This window comes from Phocoena sinus, chromosome 14 (assembly GCF_008692025.1).
Source record: "Phocoena sinus isolate mPhoSin1 chromosome 14, mPhoSin1.pri, whole genome shotgun sequence".
In the NCBI taxonomy this organism is placed as follows: Eukaryota; Metazoa; Chordata; class Mammalia; order Artiodactyla; family Phocoenidae; genus Phocoena; species Phocoena sinus.
In genome coordinates this window covers 49820857-49839104 of record NC_045776.1, presented here as the reverse complement: position 1 = coordinate 49839104, position 18248 = coordinate 49820857, and the positions used below count along the sequence as shown (strand labels likewise).

The window sequence follows — 18248 nt, the reverse complement described above, 5'->3', positions numbered from 1 at the left end:
GGTTCTTGTGTGCAAATAGAGATAATAATTTTGCTTTTTCTTGTAAAAATTCTCAAGGTATTAACATATTTTTTCCCCAAAATTGAAAATATTTACTACTCTAGATATTATATGAGGCAATGTCACCCTCTAAAAGTAATGAGGCTGTTGAGTTCCCCAAAAAGGACAGGGGACCAGGATTTGAGTCCTGAAGCAATCAGTAATCACCTGTACTGCTGTGGCATGGATGGGTCACCCAACTTCTTTGGGCTTCTGTTTTCTCATTTTTTTTTTCATATTGAATAAGGGTATTCAATTAAATGAGCCACAAATTTCTCTCCTGCTCTATAATTCTTTGAATCTAATGAGTCCTTGAATAGAGTAGCCATAGGCACTTCTTTTTAGTATTATCAGGTAACATATAGGTTAAAAATAACTGAACAATTCTTTATAATAGAATCTAAACCTTAATACATCAAGTAAGTGGCATCACCCTCATTTCTATAAGGCTAGATCGTTAATTCAAATAAAGTATCTCTTGTCTCTTCATGTTTTTAAATTTTACTACTTTATTTTAGAGCCATATCGCAACTTACATCAGAAATTTATTCTTCATGTGGCCTATTTCAAAGAACCGTATTTTTTTCCCTAAGGATCAGCATTGGTCTTGCTAAATGAATCTTTTCATATCATCATCAGGTTTACCAACTTGGTAAGACTTCCCTCCAAATTTCTACTCTAAAGTGAGATTAAATTTGTATGTTACTTTCAGGGCCAGTTGCTCAGCTACAGTTCCACCATTTCAAATCATAAATCAAAACTGGATGGCCTGGAAAAAGAACTGAGTAACTTGAATCGTGAATTTGAAACTTTGCAAGAAAAGGTAATGTGTTAGGTCAATAACCTCAACTTTTTTTTTTTTTTGCTTTCAGAATACTGTTAGTTTTTTCCTCCCATCAACTTACTTTTTGCTCATCAATTTGTTTTTCATATAGGTTCAAATAAATTCCAGAAAAGCTCAAACATTATATAGCAATGTTGATCGGACAACCCAAGGCGCCAAAGAGCTGGACACAAAGATTAAAAATGTCATCTGGAATGTGCACGGTAAGAAGAGTTACTCAGCCCAATTAAACATCTTTTATATTACTTTGTAGCCTTTGTTGTACAAAGAAAAAGTTCAACATTATGAAAAAGAACGTGTAGTGATACTAAAAAACCAATATGAACCCTCCATAAAAATCTCGGCCTTTTTTTTTGTTAGTAGTCTGCTGGAGTCCAGAATTCCCAGTTCAATAAACTGCTTGATGTTTTTCCAGTTCTTGTGAAGCAGATCTCTGGGACAGAAGGAGAAGGAAACAACTTGCCTTTGGACGATTTTTCCAGAAAGCTGGCTGAAGCGGAGCGCATGTTGAGGGAACTGAGGAACCGCAACTTTGGGAAGAACCTGAGGGAAGCAGAAGCTGAAAAAAGAGAGGCTCATCTTCGTAAGGACCCTCCCAAATTCTTGCATACAATCCGTTCTAATTGGTTTGAAATACGGTGTGCAGAGTGCAATATCTAGTCACCGGTGCCAGGTGGAGGGGCTCGTCCTTTCAGCGTATATTACTGGTAGAGGATCATGTGGTGAAAGTAGGTAGCCCCTTCAGATTACTGAGAAGCCGTAGGACAGAACAACACTTTTTTTTTAATTTATTGAAGTATAGTTGATTTACAGTGTTGTGTTAATTTCTGCTGTACAGCAAAGTGATTTCAGTTATATATACATTCTTTTTCACGTTATTTTCCGTTATGGTTTATCACAGGATATTGAATATAGTTACCTGTACTCTACGGTAGAAGCTTGTTGTTTATCCATCCTATGTATAAGAGTTTACATCTACCAATCCCAGACTCTCAATCCTTCCCTCCCTCCCCACTCCTTGGCAATCACAAGTCTCCTCTATGTCTGTGAGTCTGTTTCTCTTTCATAGATATGTTCATTTGTGTCATATTTTAGATTCCACATATAAGTGATATCGTATGGTTTTTGTCTTTGTTTGGCTTACTTCGCTTAGTATGATAATTTCTAGGTCCATCCATATTGCTTCAAATGGCATTATTTCATTCTTTTTAAAGGCTGAGTAATATTCCATTGTACATATGTACCACATCTTCTTTATCCATAGAATAGAATATCTTACCATCATGCAAAAAAAAAAGTTTCTTCTTAGATATTAGACACTGATACCTCTTGTTCCTTTTTAACTGCATTTTCATTCTTCTTTCATTCATCTCCACTCAGCTCTCTCATATCATTTTTAATGGTCACCATATCACCATTGAGCTTTTGAATCATACATCGATATTAGCACTACTGTTACCTCCAAAAATGAATATACTAGAAATTAACTGAATATATCTAAAGGTTTGGGTTAGGGGAAAAGCCTCATTAGCTCAAAATTGTAAGAAATAATAATTTGGTGTATATTTTTCCAAATACTGACCTTTATTCTCTAGTAAAATGATGTATCAGTGGTTACAGGTAGTAGCAGTTCTCTTTTAGCATTTGTATTGTTTAAATGTAATATTAGCCTTGGCTTTTAGCTGCAAGGAGACAGTGTTAGTAGTAGAAAGAGCATGTGCTTCGTGCTCTGCAGGTCAAGTTCAAGTCCCAAGGCTAAAACCTTGTCACCCAATTTCTCAGGCCATCCATTTTCCTATCTGAAACAGGAGGTTGATAATTACTGTTTTCATGTGGTTGTCACGAAAGTTAAATGAGACAGTGTGTGTATAACACGACACAAATGCTAGTTTCCTTTCCTGTTCCCTTGCAAGTTCAAGGAAAACCATGAAGTGAGTAGAAACTCAATTCTCCTCCTGTAGTCTTTATAAGTTAAATGAGACAGTGTGTGTATAACACGACACGAATGCTAGTTTCCTTTCCTGTTCCCTTGCAAGTTCAAGGAAAACCATGAAGTGAGTAGAAACTGTTCTCCTCCTGTAGTCTTTATAAGTTAAATGAGACAGTGTGTGTATAACACGACATAAATGCTAGTTTCCTTTCCTGTTCCCTTGCAAGTTCAAGGAAAACCATGAAGTGAGTAGAAACGCAGTTCTCCTCCTGTAGCGTTTATAAGTTAGCTTTCCAGTGCACTCATCTTTCAAGTGGGAAACAGAAAGGTGATGTATTACAGTGCTGACTCGGATAAGGAGCTGGCTGGAAAACCACCAGGTGGAGAACAGTGGGCTTGTGAAGAATATACGAGATTCTTTAAATGACTACGAAGCCAAACTCGGTGACCTCCGTGCCGCTCTACAGGAGGCCAGTGCCCAAGCAAAGCAGGCCACCGGCCTCAACCGAGAAAACGAGAGGGCTTTGGAATCCATCAAGGTGAGGTCACGGGCAGAATCTGCACGGTTTGGTTAATGACAAGGATGAGGGAACAGGAATCTTTATCGTTAATAAAGTGGCAGAGCCAGGCAGCTGTCTGTACAGGAAGCCCTAATCAAATAGGCGCGAGGCATTAAATGCAAAATCAAAGTAGTTGCTACTCCTCAGCGGCCAGAAAAGTTTCTGAACTTAAACCACAGAGAAAGCAGAGCAAATCGCTTCACCCCCACCCCTGGCTGATAGAGTGCTGGACCAATAATGTTGCCAAATAGGTGAGAAATTAATATTGTTATAATTAATTCAAAGTGTACAATGTATGCTCTAAATAACTGACTTTTTGTGTCATATATGTAAACATCATTATCAGAATCACCAGCAAAGGCATTTTAAGCCATTACTTGCTTTATAGGAAATAAGTCAAAATACAGGCCACATGCAGGAGTTTCAATGAGGAGTTAAAGCTCGAATTCTATAGTGTGTATGTCAATGGTGGACACTGTAGGCTAAAACAACAGCAAAAGTGTGAGGGGCTATGAAATGACAGTAAGATCAAAGTGGAATAACATAGGACTGAACACCCCCCCCAAAAAAAAAGAAAAACGCAAGAATTTCGTAAAAGACAATGACTAACATCTTCACTGATGGTAATAGGGTTAGCTCCCAAAGCCTCTTCAGGTAGTAACACCTCTGTTGGAAGTCACTGATTTTGCCAAGGGGAAGGGAGCAGGGTCCAATTTTACGGGTCCCTGAACTCGGGCAGCCTCCACCCTGGCATCCTAAAGTCCTGTGTGTTTCCTTATTGAAGTGTCCCAACATCTTCGCTGGGACCGGCATGTAGAGTGTGCTGATGGTTGGTGCTGATTCCCTTAGTTAAAATCCCTCGTTCTGATCCACTAGCCAGAGCTTAATTATATATCCACCTCATGGGCCTGGTTGAGCCCAGTGTAGAAACCTTCTCCAATGTGACAGCGATCGTTTCATTGGCATGTTGTCTGTGGAAACTATGACAACACACCTACACAACAAATTGAGCTGATGTCTCATGGCTTTGGAGTTTCCTAGATGACCTTTAAGTGCAAGCAGACATTCTGACTCTGAAACTACTTCTATGCTGTTGTCCAACAAATATGCCTGTGCCTTCTGACGATATATCATGAAGCTCACAGACATTCTTTTTATTCTCTCCAGAGACAAGTTAAAGAAATGAATTCCCTCCAGAGTGACTTCACCAAGCATCTAGCCACTGCAGACTCTTCCTTACTGCAAACGAATGTTGCCTTAGAGCTGATGAGTAAAAGCCATGAGGTAGAGGCAAAACTTGTTCTCTGGAAAATCAAAAAGCATTTAAATTATGTTTCGAGGAAACTATGAGATCGGCTAACCAATTTTTTCTCCAATATATGTCTTTTAGGTGGAAGAAAATATACCAGATGGTTAAGAGTGGTTGTCCCTTGGGGGAGGGGTGAATGATGTATCTTCTCTGTATCTATCTCTATTATCTAATTTGCCTGCAGTGAGTGAATGTTGCTTTTGTAATAACAAAAAAAAATGTGGTGCTATTTTTAAAATCTCATTTTCATCTCTAAGATGAATAAGGTCTGAGGATCTAATGTAAAGCAATATGACTCTAGTTAATAACACTATATTGTATAATTGAAATTCGCTAAAAGAGAATTTAAATGTTCTCACCCCCACTCCCAAAAAAGTTAAGAGGATAAAATATGAGCTGATTGATGTGTTAACTCAGTGGGGGAATCCTTTCACAATGTATGCGTATGTCAAATCATCACTTCGTGCACTTTAAATACCTTATAATGGTATGTCAATTATACCTCAGTAAAGCTGAAAAACAATTTAAAAATAAAATAAAATATCAGGCATACATTATTAACAGAAGACATTTAGGACTGGCAAAAGATGGACAACATTTCTTAGCAGCCCATTGGTCATTTTGAAAATATCTTTTATTATCGCTATTTCTAAATCAGAAAAAAGGTATTTTGGTTTAGTACAACTATACACTAATGATAATAATGAGCTTTTATAAAATCTATCAAAGCGGGTACCCACCATATGGAAAATGTTCAAAGTGGTGGTAAAACTTGGGAGAGTGTTATCAGTGTCAGTATCTCAAGTAACCAAGGAATAATTGGTGTGCTGAGCGGGCTCAGAAAACAGTTTCTCATTGTTGCTTCCTGGAAACGTCATTTACGACAGAGGTCAAGAAAATGGCATATACGTGCTTTGCTTAAGTTGACACTACCTCTTGTTTACTTGGAAAATATAGGAATATGAAAAACTAGCTGTCACCTTAAATGAAGCAAGACACGAACTAAGTGACAAAGTGAGAGAACTTTCCAAATCGTCCAGTAAAGCATCCCTGGTGGGGGAGGCAGAGAAGCATGCGCAGTCTTTACAGGAGCTGGCAAGGCAGCTGGAGGAGTGAGTGGCTGACCTGACGGGTCTAACTGCAGGGGCCGCTGGAGCCTGGTGGGAAGGCCTCTCAGGGGGAGTGGGGTCTCCAGACCAGGGTGGAGGGCGGTACCCAGGGCCCAGGTCCGAACCCGACCAGCCGCAGGGGCCTGATTCCCAGCTGCATCTTTGGGGCAGAGCTGCAGAGCTTGCAGCCCCAAGTCTCCATCTGTCAAATGAATCGGGAGGTTAGGGGGCTCAGCTGCAGGCAGGGGGGCCGCTGGAGCCCTCTCCTGTGCCATTTTCTAGGATCAAGAGGAACACCAGTGGGGATGAGCTGGTACGCTGTGCCGTGGACGCTGCCACCGCCTATGAGAACATCCTCAATGCCATCAAAGCAGCCGAGGATGCAGCGGACAAGGCCACCAGCGCGTCTGAGGCTGCCCTCCAGGTGAGCACCTGCCCTGGTACCTTTTCTCCAGGCACTCTGGAGACGACTCATTTTCCTATCTTCTTTCTGCATGCACCAAAGAATAGAAAAAAGCATTATTTTAGACCAGAATTTGTTATATAGAATAGACTCGAACTTGCTCTAGATATAAGTCATTTCTGTATATACTTGGCTGTTTGATAAATGTAGCCCACTTTTAAAAATCATTTGTAAAACCAGATAGAAATCACACTGATTATTGATTTTGAACCATGAAAGTATTATACCCTGCTTCTTACCAGGTATGTTTTTATGCTGTGACTGAGTATTGAGCATTAACATTTACCAAAGAAGAGAAATTTTTGTACACAATTTTATAACCATTTATTTCCTGTCATTTGTCTTACACCTGGGCATGTCTGTGGAGTCCTGTGGTATCTTACATGCATCATATAATATTCCTATGTCTAAAAATAAAGAACAAATTATTAATTATGAGAGAATTAGGGGACAGACCTCAGAAGGTTGAAGATTTTTATCTCCCGAAGATTAAAAGCCTAAAAACATTTAAACTCTGTCCTCCATTATTGCAGAGGGTATTGTACAAGCGACAGTGAGAAAATGAGAAGGTGTCACACAATTTGTCATTATATCAGCAGAGATGGGTCCGCCTCCCTAAGCCACAGACGTCTTCTTAGAGCCCTGACTGTATCTTTTAAGGAACAGTCTTTTTAAACCTCCTCCTTACCTTCTAACCTCATTCTTTGAAGATTAAAGATAAGGGCTTTGGGGTAGGATGAAAACTCTTACACTATATTTCCTAAGGTGTATCACATTTAAAGCTGATAAACACTTTGCTTTCAGACAGTGATAAAGGAAGATGTTCCAAGAAAAGCTAAAACCCTGAGTTCCAACAGCGATAAACTGTTAAATGAAGCCAAGATAACCCAGAAGAAGCTACAGCAAGGTACTGAGGGTTAGGGTGGAGGCTGGGATAGTCAAAGACTTGGAAACAACCTATGAGACCAGGAGAGGCAGCCCTAGAAGCAAACGCACTTCTTGAATCTCAGTGTCCATGCAAATGATACTTTGGAAACTCATAGCTGGGATGTGTCTACCCAATGTTCTAACATACACCAAATTAACTAGAACCTCATAAATCTAAGTAAATCTTGAGGCTGATAGGCCTGTTTCGGCCTGGCCTTGGGTTTGGGGGAGGGGATTCTTAGTTTAATCCCGTGTGGACCCACATAGCATTGAGGTATGTACGGTGCTGCTTTCTTACTTAAGGCCCAGGTAATTAGCTTCAGGTCATTAGAGCAACTGCTTCAAAATTTCTTAAGCCCTAAAATCTTAGCAACTGAAAGTACCAAAAATCACTACCACTATGGAGCATGAAGATTTTTAAAGTTTTGTCTTTGAACTTTTTCTACTTATTTAATTTGATTTTTTTAAAAAATAATTAAACCGTCTCGCTCTCACCAAATTCCTGTGTTCAGAAAATGCTGTGTCTTGATTTTCTCTGGTCTCCTGTGGTCATTCATAGCTGAGCAGCCATCCAAGCTCATAGCCCTCACTTACCTTCTTAATCCTTTCAAAGCAGTTAGATGCCTTCTACCAGTACATAAATATATTTATTTATTTATCTTTTTTCATTTTTAAAAATGAAAATGAAAAATAAATGTGAAAACAGGAAAAAGAAAATACAAAACAATAGTCATTTGCCTAGCAAATTTCAAAAATTAAAATTTCCTGGTATGACGTCTGCTCTCTTTATAAAAGTTGAGCTAAGAGGTGAAGATATGTGTTTTTAAAAGGATTAGGATACAGGACTTGCCTGGCGGCCCAGTGGTTGAGAATCTGCCTGCCAATGCAGGGGACGTGGGTTTGAGCCCTGGTCCGGGAAGATCACACATGCTGCGGAGCAACTAAGCCCGTGTGCCACAACTACTGAGCCTGTGCTCTAGAGCCCATGAGCCACAACTACTGAGCCCGCATGCCACAACTACTGAAGCCTGCGTGCCTAGAGCCCGTGCTTCACAACAAGAGAAGCCACTGCAGTGAGAAGACCGCTCACCGCAACGAAGAGTAGCCTCCCTCGCTGCAACTAGAGAAAGCCGGCACGCAGCAACAAAGTCCCAATGCAGCCAGTTAATGAATGAATGAATGCATGAATGCATATGAACTTAAAAACAAAAGGATTAGGATACTAACTACATTGTTATTTAAACCAGTCCTGGAATCACAGTTTAAGCCATATATCGTCAACTTGATCTTAAAGCATTCACTGGTCATTTTCCATGACCCCAAAGTGGCAATATTATCAGCTAGGAATGTCTATGAACTCTGTTCCTTTCACTAAATGTCCTTAAATTTGTTTGGAAATGAGCAGAAACAATGCCTACTGTGTGTGTGAGTTTGCTTCAGTGAGGCTCTCTTAACAACACTCCTCTACTGTACTTTTGACTGAAGGGGCATCCCTTATGCATTATTCATTCATTTGTTCATTCAGTCGTTTGTTCCATAAATACATACTAATATTAAGCCCCAGTGAGTGCCAGACATGGCACTATGTGCTGGGACACAGCAGCGAACAAGACAGACACATCCCTTTTCTTTGCTAAGCAGAGACTTTCACCCTGAGCAGAGTGGAAGTTAAGCCTCCCTCTGAGTTATTACGCCTCTCCCTTTCCTCATGTGCATTTCCAAGGAGCCTGGTAACACAGGCTCTATATGCTCCTGGCCTCTGTAACTGGAGGACCTGTGGGTCTAGGTGCATGCAGTGGGCATCTCGGGGATGACTGCTAAGATGCAGGTCTGCTCAGTGCTGTGCAGACCGTGGCTACTTCAGGGGTCACCAATACCCACGGAGGATCAAGATCTTTAGGGTAATTGCCTCTTGCTGCTTTATTTTATTTTAGAAATCAGTCCGGCTCTCAACAACCTGCAGCAAACTCTGAAAATTATGACCGTTCAGAAAGGACTGGTAGACACCAATCTCACGACCATCCGCGATGATCTTCGTGGGATACAGAGAGGTCAGCAGCTCCCTAACCCACTGGACTTGGCTTCTTTTGTCAAACATTTTAGATACTTACCCCTCCCTGTTTGTGTGTGCATTAGATGACATCGATGGTATAATCAATAGTGCAAAGAGCATGGTCAGAAATGCCAACGACATCACAAATGATGTTCTAGATGGGCTCAACCCCATTCAGACAGACGTGGAAAGAATTAAGGATACCTATGGGAGCACCGGGAGTGAAGACTTCAACAAGGCTCTCACCGATGCAGATAATTCAGGTAGCAGGCATTCTCTGCCCAGGACATATTATCCATTTTCTCCATCAGTATGTGCTTTGGTCAGTTTTAATTTTTCCCCGGTAAAGTCTGATCTTAGAAATTAAAATATTAAAAACAACTTCACATAATCCATTCAAAGAGTATGGCTATTCTGTTAGTTAAAAGGACCAAGTAGGATTTTTGAAAAAAATCCATGAACATTGCTATTGATTTTCCCTTTTATAGAGTGGAGATATAGGTCCCTGAACCATGAGGAATTGAATTATTATTAATATTAAAGATCAAAAAGCAAAGATTTATTTTTTTATAGTGGTCAAGAAAGATAATTTGATATTTAGATTGCAGAATAAGATCCATGATGTATTTATATAGAAATATGTATAATATATATTTCTATAATACAGAAACTGTATTACCTGATTCTGAGTCATCCTGTCCAACGTTTGGGACCCAGACATACCACTTGACAAGTTCTATCAATGAGAACATCTGTATTTAACCTTTTCTCAACTCACAGTGATAAATGTCTGTTTTGTAATCTCACCAACAGTAAAGAAATTAACCAACAAACTGCCTGATCTTTTGAGCAAGATTGAAAGTATCAACCAACAGCTGTTGCCACTGGGCAACATCTCTGACAACATGGACCGCATACGGGAGCTAATTCAGCAGGCCAGAGATGCTGCGAATAAGGTGGGTGTGTCCCCACATTGCCAGGCACCAAGGCTCATTCTTTGATAAGTTACTCCATTCATTAGGAAAGGAAAGGTATCTATGTACTCAAGAACTGGTTGTCTTTATTTATATTTTGGCTGTGTTGCGTCTTTGTTGCTGTGCGCAAGCTTTCTCTAGTTGAGGCGAGCGGGGGCCACTCTTTGTTGCGGTGCGTGAGCTTCTCATTGTGGTGGCTTCTCTCGTAGCGGAGCATGGACTCTAGGCGCGCAGGCTTCAGTAGCTGTGGTGCGTGGGCTCGGTAGTTGTGGCTCACCGGCTCTAGAGCACATGCTCCGTAGTTGTGGGCTTAGTTGCTCTGCAGCATGTGAGATCTTCCTTCCTGGACCAGGAATCGAACCTGTGTCCCCTCCATTGGCAGGCAGATTCTCAACCACTGCGCCCAAGTCCCCTGGTTGTCTTTCTTGCCATAATTCTTTGGTTGCGCCCAATGTGCAAGTTCATTTCCTCCTGTCATCCTTCAAAAGTACACGTCATCTTCATCCCTCAGATGGTGTAGTACATCAAGGACCTGGAGCAGTTTCCTTCTCACTGACTCATGCAGACAGGAAGCAGGATTCTCCTCCAGGCTCCAGTTGGTAAAGTGTTATTGCAAGTTCGAGTAAGGGTTCTGTGATTGGAACGTGCAGATATGATACTGAACAAGACCTACCTTCTCATTTTAACTTGGAAGTTGTAGAATCCACTTTTATTGAGGATGGAGGAATGGTTCCTACCAACATGAGCAGTGTTCTGAATAGGAGATTACAGCAATTTTCCTTCATTGGAAAATTCCATCAGCCTTTCTAATTTTAATCTGACATTATTTACTTGAATTCCTTACGCTTCTCCCTCACAATTTGTTTTATCCTAAAATAATGTAAATGAAATATCTTGTATTTTTCAGCCACCTCCCTATGAGATATTTGGAGATAGAGAGTTGGAAAGCCAAGTCAGAATATCACTGCCCTGGAGGCACCATGGTTGATTTCCAGGCTCAATATTACGTCTTTTGAGCCTCAAAAGCTGCCTTTTCTTTTAGGAAAGAGAATGACTCCCAACACAAAATTTTTAGCAGAAAAACAAAGAGCCTAAGGCACAGTTTGGCAGAAACTACCCTCTTCATAGCTATACACATCTTATAAAAAGCAAATGAAAAAGCATGTTTCTAGCTTTTGCCCTTCTATGTTCGTTCACTAATTTACTGAACATAATTTGAAGTGTATAAATAGCACAGTGGCTTAGAACTGGTTAACCGAGGCAGACTACCTTGTTTTGATCTCTGCTCTGTCACTTACGAAAATAAGACTAGTTACAGTTTATAGATAAATGATATTTAGTAAAAATATTAAAACACACGTGAGAAGCTGGGCGTGGGAATCCAAATCCAGCGTAGTGGTGACCTCTGAGAAGGGAGAGCAGACTGGGAACAGGGTGGGATACATGATGGGATTCAGTCATAGCAGTAATGCTTAATTTCTTAAGAAGGTCGTGCATATGCAGGTGTAGTCTCTTTTTTTGTGTTCATAAAATGTTTTTTTTTTTTTTTAAATGTTTTTTTTTGAATTTTATTTTATTTTTTTATACAGCAGGTTCTAATTAGTTATCAATTTAATACATATTAGTATATATATGTCAATCCTAATCTCCCAATTCATCAGCCCCCCCACCTCCCCCCACCACTTTCTCCCCTTGGTGTCCATACATTTGTTCTCTACATCTGTGTTTCTATTTCTGCCCTGCAAACCGGTTCATCTGTACCGTTTTTCTAGGTTGCACATATATGCATTAATATACGATATTTGTTTTTCTCTTTCTGACTTACTTTACTCTGTATGACAGTCTCTAGATCCAGCCACATCTCTACAAATAACCCAATTTCATTCCTTTTTATGGCTGAGTAATATTCCATTGTATATATGTACCACAACTTCTTTATCCATTTGTCTGTCGATGGGCATTTAGGTTCCTTCCATGACCTGGCCATTGTAAATAGTGCTGCAGTGAACATTGGGGTGCATGTGTCTTTTTGAATTATGGTTTCCTCTGGGTATATGCCCAGTAGTGGGATTGCTGGGTCATATGGTAATTCTATTTTTAGTTTTCTAAGGAACCTCCATACTGTTCTCCATAGTGGCTGTATCAATTTACATTCCCACCAGCAGTGCAAGAGGGTTCCCTTTTCTCCACACCCTCTCCAGCATTTGTTGTTTATAGATTTTCTGATGATGCCCATTCTAACTGGTGTGAGGTGATACCTCATTGTAGTTTTGATTTGCATTTCTCTAATAATTAGTGATGTTGAGCAGCTTTTCAAGTGCTTCTTGGCCATCTGTATGGCTTCTTTGGAGAAATGTCTGTTTAGATCTTCTGTCCATTTTTTGATTGGGTTGTTTGTTTTTGTAATATTGAGCTGCATGGCTGTTTATATATTTTGGAGATTAATCCTTTGTCCATTGATTCGTTTACAAATATTTTCTCCCATTCTGAGGGTTGTCTTTATGTCTTGTTTATGATTTCCTTTGCTGTGCAAAAGCTTTTAAGTTTCATTAGGTCCCATTTGTTTATTTTTGTTTTTATTTCCATTACTCTAGGAAGTAGATCAAAAAAGATCTTGCTGTGATTTATGTCAAAGAGTGTCCTTCCTACATTTTCCTCTAAGAGTTTTATAGTGTCCAGTCTTATATTTAGGTCCCTAATCCATTTTGAGTTTATTTTTGTGTATGGTGTTAGGGAGTGTTCTAATTCTTTTACATGTAGCTGTCTAGTTTTCCCAGCACCACTTATTGAAGAGACTGTCTTTTCTCCATTGTATATCCTTGCCTCCTTTGTCATAGATTAGTTGACCATAGGTGCATGGGTTTATCTCTGGGATTTCTATCCTGTTCCATTGATCTACATTTCTGTTTTTTGTGCCAGTACCATACTGTCTTGATTACAGTAGGTTTGTAGTATCGTCTGAAGTCAAGGAGTCTGAATCCTCCAGCTCCATTTTTTTCCCTCAAGACTGCTTTGGCTATTTGGGGTCTTTTGTGTCTCCATACAAATTTTAAGATTTTTTGTTCTAGTTCTGTAAAAAATGCCATTGGTAATTTGATAGGTATTGCATTGAATATGTAGATTGTTTTGGGTAGTATAGTCATTTTCACAATATTGATTCTTCCAATCCAAGAATATGGTATATCTCTCCATCTGTTGGTATCATCTTTAATTTCTTTCATCAGTGTCTTATAGTTTTCTGCATACAGGTCTTTTGTTTCCCTAGGTAGGTTTATTCCTAGGTATTTTATTCCTTTTTTGCAATGGTAAATGGGAGTGTTTCCTTAATTTCTCATTCAGATTTTTCATCATTAGTGTATAGGAATGCAAGAGATTTCTGTGCATTAATTTTGTATCCTGCAACTTTACCAAATTCATTGATTAACTCTAGTAGTTTTCTGGTGGCATCTTTACGATTCTGTATGTATAGTATCATGTCATCTGCAAACAGTGACAGTTTTACTTCTTCTTTTACAATTTGTATTCCTTTTATTTTTCTTCTCTGATTGCCATGGCTAGGACTTCCAAAACTATGTTGAATAATAGTGGTGAGGGGGGACATCCTTGTCTTGCTCCTGAACTTAGAGGAAATGCTCTCAGTTTTTCACCATTGAGAATGATGTTTGCTGTGGGTTTGTTTTATATGGCCTTTATTATGTTGAGGTAGGTTCCCTTTGTGCCCACTTCCTGGAGAGTTTTTATCATAAATGGGTGTTGAATTTTGTCAAAAGCTTTTCTGCATCTATTGAGATGATCATGTGGTTTTTATTTGTTAATATGGTGTATCACATTGATTGATTTGTGTATACTGAAGAATCCTTGCATCCCTGGGATAAATCCCACTTGATCATGGTGTATGATCCTTTTAATGTGTTGCTGGATTCTGTTTGCTGGTATTTTGTTGAGAAGTTTTGCATCTATGTTCATGAGTGCTATTGGTCTGTAATTTTCTTTTTTTTGTAGTGTCTTTGTCTGGTTTTGGTATCAGGGTGATGGTGGCCTCATAGAATGAGTTTGGGAGTGTTCCTTCGTCTGCAATTTTTTGGAAGAGTTTGAGAAGAATGGGTGTTATCTCTTCTCTATATGTTTGATAGAATTCACCTGTGAAGCCATCTGTTCCTGGACTTTTGTTTGTTGGAATATTTTTAAAGACAGTTTCAATTTCAGTGCTTGTGATTGGTCTGTTCATATTTTCTATTTCTTCCTGGTTCAGTCTTGGAAGGTTATACCTTTCTAAGAATTTGTCCATTTCTTCCAGGTTGTCCATTTTATTGGCATAGAGTTGCTTGTAGTAGTCTCTTAGGGTGCTTTGTATTTCTGCTGTAACTTCTCCTTTTCATTTCTAATTTTATTGACTTGAGTCCTCTCCCTCTTTTTCTTGATGAGTCTGGCTCATGGTTTATCAATTTTGTTTATCTTCTCAAAGAACCAGCTTTTAGTTTTATTGATCTTTGCTATTGTTTTCTTTGTTTCTGTTTCATTTATTTCTGCTCTGGTCTTTATGATTTCCTTCCTTCTACTAACTTTAGGTTTTGTTTGTTCTTCTTTCCCTAGTTCCTTTAGGTGTAAGGTTAGATTGTTTATTTGAGATTTTTCTTGTTTCTTGAGGTAGGCTTGTATTGCTGTAAACTTCCGTCTTAGAACTGCTTTTGCTGCATCCCATAGGCTTTGGATCATTGTGTTTTCGTTGTAATTTGTCTCTAGGTATTTTTTGATTCCCTCTTTGATTTCCTCAATGATCTCTTGGTTATTTAGTAATGTATTGTTTAGCCTCCATGTGTTTGTGTTTTTTACATTTTTTCCCCTGTAATTGATTTCTAATCTCATAGCGTTGTGGTCAGAAAAGATGCTTGATATGATTTCAATTTTCTTAAATTTACTGAGGCTTGATTTGTGACCCAAGATGTGAACTATCCTGGAGAACGTTTCATGCGCACTTGAGAAGAAAGTGTAATCTGCCATTTTTGGATGGAATGTCCTATAAATATCAATTAAATCTATCTGGTCTGTTTTATCATTTAAAGCTTTTGTTTCCTTATTAATTTTCTGTTTGGATGATCTGTCCATTGGTGTAATGAGATGTTAAAGTCCCCGACTATTATTCTGTTACTGTCAATTTCCTCTTTTAGAGCTCTTAGCAGTTGTCTTATGTATTGAGGTGCTCCTATGTTGGGTGCATATATATTCATAATTGTTATATCTTCTTCTTGGATTGGTCCCTTGATCATTATGTAGTGTCCTTCCTTGTCTCTTATAACACTCTTTATTTTAAAGTCTGTTTTGTCTGATAGGAGACTTGCTCCTCCAGCTTTCTTTTGATTTCCATTTGCATGGAATATCTTTTTCCATCCCCTCACTTTCAGTCTGTATTTGTCCTTAAGTCTGAAGTGGGTCTCTTGTAGACAGCATATATATGGGTCTTGTCTTTGTATCCATTCAGCGAGCCTGTGTCTTTTGGTTGGAGCATTTAATCGATTTACGTTTAAGGTAATTATTGATATGTATGTTCCTATTACCATTTTCTTAGTTGTTATGGGTTTGTTTTTGTAGGTCCTTTTCTTCTCTTGTGTTTCCCACTTAGAGAAGTTCCTTTAACATTTGTTGTAGAGCTGGTTTGGTGGTGCTGGTGCTGAATTCTCTTAGCTTTTGCTTGTCTGTAAAGCTTTTGATTTCTCTGTCGAATCTGAATGAGATCCTTGCTGGGTAGAGTAATCTTGGTTGTAGGTTCTTCCCTTTCATCACTTTAAATATATCATGCCACTCCCTTCTGGCTTGTAGAGTTTCTGCTGAGAAGTCAGCTGTTAAGCTTATGGGAATTCCCTTGTATGTTATTTGTCATTTTTCCCTTGTTGCTTTCAATAATTTTTCTTTCTCTTTAATTTTTGTCAGTTTGATTATTATATGTCTCAGCATGTTTCTCCTTGGGTTTATCCTGCATGGGACTCTCTGCACGTCCTGGACTTGGGTGGCTATTCCCTTGCCCATGTTAGGGAAGTTTTCAATTATAATCTCTTCAAATATTTTCTTGGGTCCTTTCTCTCTCTCTTCTCCTTCTGGGACCCCTATAATGCAAATGTTGTTGCATTTAATGTTGTCCCAGAAGTCTCTTAGGCTGTCTTCATTTCTTTTTATTCTTTTTTCTTTATTCTGTTCCGCGGCAGTGAATTTCACCATTCTGTCTTCCAGGTCACTTATCCGTTCTTCTGCCTCAGTTATTCTGCTATTGATTCCTTCTAGTGTATTTTTCATTTCAGTGATTGTATTGTTCATCTCTGTTTGTTTGTTCTTTAATTCTTCTAGGTATTTATTCTTTAATTCTTCCAGGTCTTTGTTAAACATTTCTTGCATCTTCTCGATCTTTGCCTGCATTGTTTTTCCGAGGTCCTGGATCATCTTCACTGTCATTATTCTGAATTCTTTTTCTGGAAGGTTGCCTGTCTCCACTTCATTTAGTTGTTATTCTGGGGTTTTATCTTGTTCCTTCATCTGGTATATAGCCCTCTGCCTTTTCATCTTGTCTATCTTTCTGTGAATGTGGTTTTTGCTCCACAGGCTGCAGGATTGTAGTTCTTCTTGCTTCTGCTGTCTGCCCTCTGGTGGATGAGGCTGTCTAAGAGGCTTGTCCATAAAATGTTTTCTTAATTAAAAAAAAATTTTAATGAGTAGTTTTCCAGGTGACAAAAGGGAGAAGGGCATGGATAGACTCAGGATGTGTGGGGTATATGGAGGGTAGAGGGCTAGTAGAAGAGAAGGGCATAAAATGAGCCTGTGAGTGTAGGGGAGGGGAGCTCCATCGGTCGTGGGCACCTTGGAGAGACTACAGCTCATGCATCACTAAGCCCCCCTGCCTGATGCCTTGCATATACAAGGTCCTCCATAAGTACTTAAATGCTTGGGAGATAAAATGTAGAGTTGGTGTAAGTATCATTCCTAGAGTTATTCTTTAGATCGTTAGAGAATATTTATTTTCTGTGTTTTTAATGCAGAGCTACCCAAGGGGGTCCAAAGACCAGAGCTAGTCAGAGAACTTGAATTACTGCTCCGTTATATATAAGTACAAAATTGAGAGTAAATGTTTAGAAACTTTCAATAATTTGAATTGCTTCAACATCCAAGCATGGGATCAGTGGATGTGTATTTTGCATACCTCCTTTATTTCATTTTTTAGTAATTTAATTTCTCATATATTTTATAAAAGTATTGATCCAGGGAAGAGTCGAGGGAAAAAAATAGTCCTTCACCCTGAGTTTAAGACACATATTCTAGAGAACCCTGATGCACATATTTTTAAGGACTGAATGCCTGTAATAAATGCAGATATAACAGGTAATATGTTAATGGCAAAAGATTCCTTAAAGAGTTCTGTTTTAAAAAAAATATTTTTGATGTATTGTACATCTACTGTATGCCAGGTATCATGCTAAGTGCTTACATATATGTTAGCTCATTTGCACAAAAACCTTCTAGGCTTGGAATAGTAATAATAATTATTATATTTATATAATATTCATCTTATATATTAATAGGGCTATAATACCTATTAGTAAGGCTAATATAATATTAATATCATAACCTTATTAATAATATTTTGCATATAATGTAGTTTTATATTATACTATAATATATAATAATATTAATAATAGGATTTTAATATTATATTAACCCTATTAGTATGTATTATAACCCTATAAATACAATACCCTATATTATAATAATATATTATCTAAAGCCCATATTATTCTGTATATTAATATATTATTATTATGATAGAAATACTTTAACAGTAGGGTTAATACAAATGAATATTATAGCCATCATAGTGACAATAATAGTAATAATTTATTATGATGATTACTGTTGCTGGCACAGAGGACTAAACGCGCTTCCCAAAGCCCCTCGGCTGAGGCAGGAAGAACACAAATGCTTTATTCCCCATGCAGCTGAGTGTAGACTCCAGGCCTAGGAGGCATCCACACTCCTTTGCTCCCTATCATAATAACT

At 38.6% G+C, this 18248-nt stretch overlaps 1 protein-coding gene across 1 annotated transcript in view; it reads left to right on the top strand.

Annotated features, from left to right (window-relative positions):
• The window catches only part of LAMA3 (laminin subunit alpha 3), a 245134-nt gene that overhangs the window by 191161 nt on the left and 35725 nt on the right, over positions 1-18248 (top strand). The window contains 11 exon segments of the mRNA XM_032654433.1: positions 752-862; positions 975-1086; positions 1299-1466; positions 3156-3352; positions 4541-4657; positions 5640-5794; positions 6074-6215; positions 7059-7161; positions 9116-9232; positions 9318-9497; positions 10048-10190. Of these exon segments, the coding sequence (XP_032510324.1) occupies positions 752-862; positions 975-1086; positions 1299-1466; positions 3156-3352; positions 4541-4657; positions 5640-5794; positions 6074-6215; positions 7059-7161; positions 9116-9232; positions 9318-9497; positions 10048-10190 (1545 nt within the window).